General features: G+C 39.5%; 2 protein-coding genes across 2 annotated transcripts; one reads left to right on the top strand and one right to left on the bottom strand.

Moving 5' to 3' along the window:
* The first annotated feature begins 393 nt into the window (after positions 1-393).
* LOC101293845 lies at positions 394-4,112 on the top strand. The gene is made up of 10 exons (XM_004291585.1): positions 394-662; positions 769-819; positions 1,246-1,371; positions 1,462-1,884; positions 2,170-2,615; positions 2,696-2,795; positions 2,982-3,041; positions 3,253-3,345; positions 3,422-3,538; positions 3,658-4,112. The coding sequence occupies exons 1-10, from the start codon at positions 615-617 to the stop codon at positions 3,964-3,966; spliced, it is 1,773 nt and encodes a 590-aa protein (XP_004291633.1). The 5' UTR covers positions 394-614; the 3' UTR covers positions 3,967-4,112.
* Positions 4,113-4,611: 499 nt separating this feature from the next.
* LOC101294138 (lysM domain receptor-like kinase 3-like) lies at positions 4,612-6,190 on the bottom strand. Its single transcript, XM_004291586.1, has one exon. It carries the CDS (start codon positions 6,105-6,107, stop codon positions 4,818-4,820), a length of 1,290 nt encoding a protein of 429 aa, XP_004291634.1. The 5' UTR covers positions 6,108-6,190; the 3' UTR covers positions 4,612-4,817.
* Between the last annotated feature and the right edge of the window lie 4,490 nt (positions 6,191-10,680).

Raw genomic sequence — 10,680 nt, forward strand, 5'->3', positions numbered from 1 at the left:
TCGACGTTATCATACGTCTTGGTTGATCATTGGGTGGGAAATGCTAGATCACAAATTCAAATCTTATATAGCACGTTTGTAGATGATGAAGCTTCTCCTTATGATAATGATGAGATTAATAATCAAACGATATGATTGATACATAATTTTGCCTTACTAAACTAAACTACAAGCACCTTTAGGAGTCTTGTTTGTAAGGTATAACCGCCAAGTGTTTACGTACCCTCAAAGCCAGAATTGCAAGCTACGCCACTATGATGTCTCACCCACAGTATGAACGAATTACTTCACTACCAAAACCAACGTCCTCTTCACCCTGAAAGCTCTCCCTCATCTTCCTCATCCCCAAACATGGTTTCCAATACAATCCAAATATATCATCAAAATATTATTAACAAATTCAAACGTCAACCACATTAGCAATCACCAGCACCAGCCAGGAGAAGAGCAGTAGTTGCCGCCCTTCCTTTGCCATAATTGAGGTCCTTCTCCCACCAAGACTCGTTTGAACAAGTTCAAGGCCTCGTTATTAAAACTTGTAATACCACCTTTCTTGGTTTTATGCTTCGAAGTGGTGAAGAGGGCTCGAGCTTAGTTGAAGTGAGGTTTTGGTAATGGCTAGCCCCAAGGGTTTTTCTGTTCGCACACCATCTCATGAGATTGTGAGTTGTTTGAAAACTATCAGATATATTGATGTTGTAATGTTTTTAGTGTATCTCATTGATTTTTCATGCACTTACGCATGAGTTTATTTGATTTGTAATGCAGAGAAAGAAGAAGGCTGGTGGGCAGAGAAACAAAGAGGAGCTTGAAACAGAGGTATGATGGTTTCTTAACACTGGTTAAAGAAAAACCAAAGCTTTTCTCATACTAGGAAACTAAAATCCAGAGAAATGAGCATTTTGTGTCATGCTAAGAAATTGGCTTAAGTATATACTGAGCTAGGTATGGCAACATCACCTGAGTTGGAAGCCTCCTCAGTAGTGAACTCTCAGACTCTTGGATAAAAAATAAAATAAAAAGATCAAATCACTTTAGTACGTTTGTCTCGAAAACTAGGCAATCTCAGCAACTGCTTCATGTTCTCATTGATTTCTTGTTGTATCGTTGAAGTTCTTTGTTAGTATAGGCCAGAAGTAGTAGAGCATCCATTAAAGAATGAAATGGAAATATGAACACGTCTACTCGGCCTGTAAATGAGAGTGATATATGAGTTGCATTAACAAGCTCGTCTCTATTTCGTAGGTATCTTTGCTTCAGACAATGTTAAATCAGGAGGAGAAAGTACATGAGGTTTTGGACCATGCTTACAATCGGAAAAGTTTCGAGTCTGCTTCTGCTATTCGAATTCCAAGATTCCTTCCCCAGAAGGTATTCTTCGAGGACCTTATTTAGTCTCTCAGTCATTACAGATCAGAGTTATAAATGAGTTTACATTTCTGTGTTTCATCTTTTGTGCAGACGAAGGAACTTCTAGCAGAGTTGGCTATGGTTGAAGGAGAAATTTCTCGACTTGAAGACCAAATCAGAAAACTTAAACTTGGTTTGAAACAGGAAGAACAAGCTACTAAGGAATCAAAGGCTGGCCAATATCAACATGATGAAAACCTAGGCCTCATAAACAAAGGTGTTCACCATGAGAGGAAAGGATATGAAACCAAGGCATTGCATTTCATAAGTAAAGCTATAAAAGGTGATTTTGAAATGTATAATGAACTCAGTTTAAATCAGAAAATGGAAAACTTAAGAGCTTTTTCTGATCAGAAAGAAAATTACTCCAGTGGGGAGGTTAGAGTTCAGTCAAAGGTTCCACGAAAAGGTGGATTCTTAAGTGCACCCTCACCCTCACCCTTGCGAGCTCCAAGACATCCATCAGCGCCAAAGGTTTGCCCCCAAGTCCTTTATTTGATCGGTTGAATTTTTTCATTTCGAAAAATTATTCAGAAAATTTCAATTATTTTTTAAAGATGAAACAAAGAACAAAATAACTATAATACTATATCATAGTTAGTAACTCAAGCCTTAGTTCTCAAGCCCTTGATTAGCCAAATTGATACTTTGGATTAGTTATTTATCTGTAGTGTATCATGCCATTGATATTGAAACCTAAATTTGAGCTGGTGAATATCACCAATTAAAGGAGATTTCCGTTTTCTGTTTCTTTCTCAGCTGAGAGAACTTAAACCAGGCATTTCTTCAGATCATCTCTCACCAAAAACTGTTCCAAGTCCGACACAACTAGAGGAGAACAACCAGATTTGGCAACCAAACAAGCTATCTGAGGAGATTTTGAAGTGTCTGAACCTCATTTATGTTAGGCTGCTTAGAACGACCAGAACAATGGAATTGGAGAAATCAGGCCCCGTTTCCAGGTCTTTACACTCTTCTGTTGTAACCTCAAGAAGCTTCAGGGATGATTCCAGCCTAAGCTCCAAGTCAAGCCTTCTGTTACAGAAGGAATCAAGGCAACAAGACCCTTATGGTATCTTCAATGTGGAAGACTCTATTCCAAGGGATATTGGCCCTTACAAGAACTTGGTTGTTTTTACCTCAATTTCTATGGACCCTAGATCTATTTCAGCATCGAACTCCATTCCTTTACTAAAGAAGTTGAGGTATGTGAAAACCTTGAATAGAGCATGTGGTCTATTTGACAATTCAAGCATGTTATGTTTTGATCGTTGTGACTTTGCAGGGTGTTGCTGAACAATCTCCTGGTTGTGGATTTGGGGTCCTTGACATACCAGCAGAAGTTAGCATTCTGGATCAACATGTACAATGCTTGTATCATGAATGTATATATACTTCTTTGAACTTTCATATAGAGATGTTGGCTAGCTGCAGTGTGCCTAACCAAATTTTGGAGTGCTTGTCACTCTAAAACAAAGTTAGGCACACATGCACAGGATAGTAATGCAGTTGATTAATCCCATAAATACTGTTGAAGCTCTAATACTGTATATACTTAACTATTTCTTCAGGGCTTTCTTGAATTTGGCGCGCACCCTTCTGCAGAGAAATTAATTACTGTACTCAACAAGGTAAGCCCCAACTTTCAATATAAAAATGCAAGTTTTTATACAACTGACACAAGGCTTTGCTTGAAAAAGATTTTACATATTGGGCCTCCATAATATTTTAGTACTGATTTACTTGCTAAAATTAATTGTTTGCGCTTAGTACCAAGAAGGAGAATTAGAGTATGAGAACTTTTATCCTTCTAACAAATCATTAATGGTTAATTTGATTCAGGCAACACTGAACATAGGAGGTAAGATTTTAAATGCTCAATCTATCGAGCATCATATACTGAGGAAACCAGCACCTTCAGTTTCGTTGAAAGAGGTAAGTACATAAGACTGATCATATTATTCATATACAAGGATCAGTAGTATGATTTTATATTATGCCATTTTTATAGGCTTTTCAGAACGGTGAGAATGATGATAAATCTGCTGTCCGCCAACTCTATGGTCTTGAGTCCATGGATCCTAATGTCACATTTGCTCTGTGTTGTGGAACTCGTTCTTCTCCAGCAGTAAGTAACTGATATAGAAATTATAGATGTACTGTAACATAACATGCCATCAAATCAATTAGTGTTTCAATGTTCTCTGTTTTTTTTTTTAATTGAAATGTTCCTTAATTTATATTCAGGTGAAGATATACACAGCTGATAATGTTGTAGCAGAGTTGGAGAAATCAAAATTGGAGTACTTGCAAGCATCAATTGTAGTGACCAGCACAAAGAAAATTGCATTGCCGGAACTGTTGCTCGGAAACATGCTTGATTTTGCTGTAGATGTGGAGTCACTAGTTCAGTGGGTGTGCCACCAGTTACCTACGTCTGGAACATTGAGAAAGTCGATGGTGGAATGCTTCAGGGGACATAGTAATGGCAAGATTTCTACCACTGTTGAGAAAATGCCATATGATTTTGAGTTTCATTATCTGTTGGCCATGTGATCTAGTCTATACTTGATATGGTCTTAAGGATGCAGAGGATTGGAACGTATATGGTAATAAGAAGGCTTTTATTAGATTCAGATAAAAAATAAAAATAAAAATAAAAAAAAACCAGCTAGGTCTCTTATTGGATTAGGGCATTAGGCAAAAAGTAACCAAGGGACCTTATTGGTGTAGAAAATGTTAAGCATTTACTACAAAAAAAAAAATTGTTAATGTTGTTCATTAGAGAATTGTTACCCTGCAACAATGGATATTATGTTCTTGGCTTTTTTAACAAAAAGAATTACTTTTTAAAATCTATTATATAACAAAACTACTCCTACGCTATTTTAGCGAACGTGAAAAGTGAAGATTAACAATCAAATCTTCAACATACATGATGTATCGTAGTTCATGGACCAACTAAAATGATTCTTATAATCAAAAGAAGGGCCATAGACAAGCATATCATCTCCAGCATGGCAGCATACGATGGTTGTTCTTGTTTAAAAGTCGAGTTCGTCATCACCTATAAATGCAGAAAGTTCATCATAGTCATGCTAGGAGGAGATGTTGGGAAGCTCAATTAGTCGTATGGACCTTCACCATACAAAACAATATGACTCATCATATAACATTACAAAACTCTATATATAAATCTTGGTCATTCCAATCCAATCCATGTTAATATTCTATTGGTAGCAGCCTTGCTCAACTATCAACCATGTCCAACATTTCCAACTCCTCTCATTATCAAATCACAATATCACTGTCAGTACGTTCAATAGCTACTTATGTCGCTCTCAAATTTTAGAACCCTAGTATTTAAATAATTACAAAAGTTAGAAAAACAACCAAAATTCCTGTCATCATCTCGGACCAAGCGAGATTGAAATTCCGGTGGGAACACTAAACTTCTCCGACCAAGTCCGGGATTCCAAGTAAAACTTGGAGATCTTCCCCGCCACGCGTCCCATGCTGGGTCGCTTATCCGGGTCCACGTGTACGCACTCCAGCGCCACACGTGTCAGCTTCTCGGCAACCTCCACCGGAAACGAGTCCTTCATCCTGCTATCCATCCAAGTCCTCAAACCGCCGCTGGCGACGGCGGCTCGGGCGGAGTCAACTACTGTGGTGCTGATAAAATCACCGCGGGTCTTATCGAACTTGTACTTCAACGGCTCCTGACCCGACAACAGCTCCAGAATCACCAACCCGAATGCGTACACGTCGGACTTTTGGGTGGCGACGCCGCTGGTCTGAAACTCCGGCGACATGTACCCTCTCTGTCCCTCGAATTGGGGGCCCCGTTTCGACTTCGGGCTCCGACCCATTCCCATTTCCTCACTGACCTCAATGATCTCACCGGCAGATTTGGGCTTCGAATCCATCTGGGTATGGAAATCGGCCTCGCCGCACAACTGGGCCGTCCCGAAATGGCAGATTCTGGCGTTGCAACTAGGCTCGGTGACCAAGACGCTGCTGCTTTTGATGCGATTGTGCACGATTGTGATATTCAGCCCCGTGTTGTTGTGAACGTAATCCAGTCCCTGTGCCAGGTCGGCGGCGACCTGCATTCTGGAGACCCAAGTCGACAGGACGGTGAAGTCGGGGTTGTTCTTGTTCCGCAAACAAGCGGCGAGGCTGGCGGAGTTAGGCACGAATTCGTAAACCAAGAATAGGTTGTCGCCGGAGACGGAGGCGCCAAGGAGCTTGATGATGGAGGTGTGGTGGCTGCGGCAGAGCATGGAGAGGCGGTTCTTGAGTTCTTGGGTTGGGAGCTTGCGGCGGAACTTGCGTTGGAAGACGACGGTGTCTTTGCCGCGGAGGGTGCAGCGCCACGAGGGGCTGGAGGAGGAGGAGGTGAGGCGCTTGGCGAGGAAGTTGTTGGTGGCGGCGCGGATTTCGGAGAAGTCGTAGAGGTTTGGGTTTTCCGGGAGGGAGAGGCGGAAGCTGCCGAGGGATGTTTGGCTGGAGGTGGAGGCGGTGGAGGAGAGCTTGTAGCTTGTGTTTGAGGTGGAAGTGGAGGGGCCGGAGGGAGGGAGGGAGGAGGAGGAGGTGAAGGTGGGTCGGGTCTGGATCCGGGTGGATTCGGAGGTTGTGGGTCGAGGTGAGGAGGTGGGCTGGGCGGCGTCGACGGCCATTTTGTTCTTGCACATATGGAGGAAGGTGGTGGTTTTATTGGGTGGAGATTATTGGTGAGATCTTTGATGATTGATGGTTACTGCTGCCGTGGGTTTCTAACGTACGCTGGCGACGGCGGCGGCGCATATTAGCAGACCTACACTGGCTAATGGGGAACCGAGGTGGCCCTTCTGACCTGTCGCATTTGTGATTAAAGCTTCTTGTTTTGGACTTCTAGAGCTCCACGGCTTTCCGGTGGCCTCTATAACGCGGTAAAGCAAAAGAATCTTTCTTTCTTTCTTCTAGCTCCAGTCCTTTTTTACCTGTATATGCTTGTTTCCAAATTGGGGGTGGGGAATTTTATTTGACTGCTCATTTTTTCGCGTCATTGACATTGCTGGTGGGAGGAGATTGTGGGTCACTTTTGTTGTTTGACTTGTCAAAAGACGTAACTGGGAAAGTAAGTCCGGGTGGGTAAGCTACGTTTAAACAGAGCAGATTCTACGGTACATTTACACATCAATGTAAAAGTTACGTTGATCGCAGCTTTGAAGATAGAACGAAGACTAAATAGCTTTAGTTCCTTTCTAAACTTTTTATTTTTGATCGTATCAAATTAAATGCCCATAATAAGAGAATTTTGTCAAAAGTTCTCACAACCTGTGTTTGAAAGACTTATACCATTTTTGTCACTTTCAATGTTGTTAAAAATCATTAGTATATACACATAAAAGTGGCACACGGATAACTGAATCAAATACTTCATGTTAGTTGCTTTGTTCACTTGTATTTTGATGTGTAGAAGAATTTTTAATGTTTGAAAGAGTAATGTTACATTTTGACAACAACTTTAAAGTCATGAGTTTAAACATCACTGACATATATAGGGTGTGTGAGTTATTTAATATAAAAAAATTTAAAAAACATATCAGTAAATTTTAAGGAGGAGAATGTAATGAAGAATTTGTTGGATCATCATATCATCTTGCACAAAACATACAAAAACATATGATGTCATGTCCTGTCAAACAATAGACACATGTTTTGATTTCACAGGTAAGAGAAGACTATTCAAGAACACTGAGTCCATATCATGGGTCCGGTTTAAGGGACATCTTATTTTACACCAATTTTGACACTGTTTGTGTGCCATTAGATTTTAAAATATTCAATGGTTGAGATTTATTATTTGAATGATGTCAACAAACTACCAAGTGAAGTGGAAATGACATGGCATTATATATTTCTAACAAGTTTAATTTTCCTTCATAAAAAAACAAAATTATAATCTGGAAAATCAAACCAACAAAAACCAAAAAAGAAAAAAGAAAAGAGAAGAAGTTGATGAATAGAAAAAGAAGAACGAGCAGAGAACGATAGGAATACAATTGAAGGCCTCCTCAAATAATTCAATTATCTATTTTCCATATTCAAATTCAAAGAAAGAACAAGGAAAAACGAAATCGAATTAAGGAGAGTAGCATCATAGATTCATTGCTTCAATTTATGTCAGCGAAATGAAGAACAAGTATCAATATTTAGTGATTATGGAAGCCAACCCTAGTTATAGAACCTTGGCTGAACAAGAATCAAGAATAAACCTTGTTGATCAATTCTATGGCTTTTTATGAAAGGGAAAGAAATTTATTCATGGGTAACCCATATATCTCACAACTGAAGAGATGATTGTTAGAAGAATTAGAATTCAATCGATATGTTTCAATAATAGACTTGGTTCTCTGCTCGATCGTTCGACGTCGACTTCTTCTTTTTTCTATTCAACTTGTTCTCACTTTTTTTTTTAGTTTTGTTGGTTATTTTCCAAATTTTAATTTTAGTTTTTCCATGAAGAAAATTTAACTTAGATTAGAAATATATAATGACGTCATGTCATTTCCACTTCACTTGGTAGTTTGTTGACATCATTCAAATAATAAATCTCAACCGTTGAGCATTTTAAAATCTAATGACTCACAATCGGTGTTATTTGTGTAAAAAATTACATCCATTAAACCGGACCCCATATCATATGTTTTAAGGAACGGGTTAGTTTAAAATATTAATTTTGGAAGAGTGTGACACATGAAGCTCCTCTTTTCTGTGCTTTTGTTCCGATTGTTTGTTTGTGACACCAGTCCTCACCATTTCTTGTTTCATTGTTTGTTTGTTGGCAAGTAGTAATTGACCTCACACAACCTAATTAACTTTGTGCTTCTTGGTTGGTGTCGGTGAAGCTCTTTTCTGGCGTTATGGTCTGTAAAGGCAGTAGCAATACCATCTAACAAGCTGGCAGATTCTTTCTGACAACCAGGTCTATGAATGCCTAAAGATTTCTCTTGTTACACAATCATTGTATATACAGCCATACACTCACTAAATTGGCCACATCATTAGCCTGTGATGGATTAGAATCCGAAGAACTGAAATACCGACTTCAAAACCAAAGTTTCAGGTTTCATTAATTTAGCTTCCAGTTACCAATCTAGTTATATATTTCAGATATTTCAGATTTTTTTTTAACTGCTCTTTTTAAACCCAGAAATACATTATCATTCTTAGGGAAGATGGTGTATTACATCTTGGCATAGGTAACGTTACCTAAAGGATAGGCAAGGTTTCTGACCTGTGTTCGTATTTCAAGGTAATGCTTTTGTAGCATTCTTGTTAGACCTTGTTTACACAGTAGTCAACTTCATAATGACATCTCATTGTTATACCCGAGTCCCCAGCCATATATATATCAACCACACATGATTTGCTTCCATTGAAAAGAAGTCGCAGTAGGCATGCACACAATAGAGTTGCCATTTTGTTGATGACAGAAGTCAGCACCATTTTGTGGCTGCAGATCATGAGAAGATTAAACTGAAAACCTATGACAATGAAATGCCAAGGAAATGTCCAGATTTCGTTGACATCGTAGAGATGTTTACGAAAGAGGGTATTTCAATAGCTGCACTAAACTTAGGGGGTTTGTTGAAGAGGTTTTATGATTTGCGCTGCTTTCCTGGGATTAGATAAGTTCAGGCTGTTCAGCAAATGCACGAGCGAGGGGAGAAGTGGGTGTGCTTTTGCCCTTGCTACTTTGGCAGCAGTTAACGAGCTCTTAATATTTCTTTCATCAACTAGCTGCTGTGTTGGTACGCTTTGACAATTCCAAAATCCCTTTCCTCTGTTCCTCCTTCCTTTCATTGCCCTTGCAAGCTAGACTACCTGAGGGTTTACAAATGTCTGCAGCAGGAGGCGGTGGTGGCTGGCGGTGAGCTCCCACCCCCGCCACATGTGTGTGTGCCCATGTGATATCGGGGTCGTCATTGCATCTTCCGCTGATGCATATGAGTTGTTCATCACAATCATCCAAGTGTTTTGCATGGGCCGTTGCAGGAGGTGGTTGCTGTCGAGTATGTGAGGAGGGGGAGGGCAGTACAAGTGAAGTTGAGGGCAAGAGCTTCCCATAGTACTACTGGAGCATTTGCCATTTAATGAGGAGGAGGGGGATGATGATTTAGAGGAGGAAAGTTTATAGTACTTGTATAGTCATAACCTGAAGCTAAGATGACTTCATTTTTCTTGCGTCTGTTTCACGGTTAGCATTGCTTTTCTGAAAGACAAAAACTAAAAAGTACTTTTATTGCTTGAACGGACCTTGGGTCAAATCCAGTTATTATCAGAAACTGAGATCTCTGGTAATCGTGATCCCCCATTTCCAACAAAGTTCAACAAGCTCTTCCAGCACCCGCCTCATGAACTGGAAGGGCAGCAACCCTGTTTATGCTACAATAAGTCACAGCATATCTTACAGATATATTACAAGACATAAACTTTCATCTATCTCATCAATCTGAAGCAGAGCGCAAAAGTCAAACAAAAGTTCTAATTAACATTAATCATACAGTTCCATTTTTCAATAATATGCAATTCCATTTTGCAGATGATGAACTACAACAACAAAAGAGCTGCATAGGAATTAGAGAGCCAGCATAACCTAGCAGTCCTGAAAAAAGCCACATAGGATAACTAATGCATATCATGATTCAAACAATCTCCTAAATCTGCTCGGATGCAGCATCCTCATAGTTTGCATTTTCCATACTGTTAGTGCCAAAACCACAACAATATATTACCCAAGACATAGAGTAGGAGAGATCATTTGCAACAATCAGTTAAAAAGTGGACAAGGGATAATTCACTAGTTTAGGAGATAGATAAATAGATATTAAACACAAATGAACTAAAAAAGAGGAATAAAAGGCGATGTCATTTTTCGTAGTCTTACCAGTTGAATGAGAAATACTTCTTCAGATATATTATTGCCAGCAACTAAATATCCAGTCTATCATGTGTGTTTGTACACAAACACATACAAACACGACCACGTATACACACACCACACACATGTTTATCTAATGATATAGAAACCAAATGTGACCCAATATTGGAGTGCAAAACAGGAATTGACATTGTGTTTCAACGATGGTCTTGCTAATAGGACTCACAGAACATCAAGGTTGCTAATTAAAGGAGCAGCTCTACAGCAGTTTCAAATTTTCTAGTGAAACTGAAAACTATCTATTTCATATATACATTCAACTTCAGACTTTATCTTCA

This window comes from Fragaria vesca, linkage group LG2, assembly GCF_000184155.1.
Source record: "Fragaria vesca subsp. vesca linkage group LG2, FraVesHawaii_1.0, whole genome shotgun sequence".
Classification (NCBI taxonomy): Eukaryota; Viridiplantae; Streptophyta; class Magnoliopsida; order Rosales; family Rosaceae; genus Fragaria; species Fragaria vesca.

Coding starts and splice junctions, on each gene's coding strand:
- LOC101293845 (XM_004291585.1), top strand. CDS start 615: ATGGCTAGCCCCAAGGGTTTTTCTGTTCGCACACCATCTCATGAGATT. Junction 1,372..1,461: donor CAAGATTCCTTCCCCAGAAG/GTATTCTTCGAG, acceptor TCTTTTGTGCAG/ACGAAGGAACTTCTAGCAGA. Junction 1,885..2,169: donor GACATCCATCAGCGCCAAAG/GTTTGCCCCCAA, acceptor TTTCTTTCTCAG/CTGAGAGAACTTAAACCAGG.
- LOC101294138 (XM_004291586.1), bottom strand. CDS start 6,107: ATGTGCAAGAACAAAATGGCCGTCGACGCCGCCCAGCCCACCTCCTCA.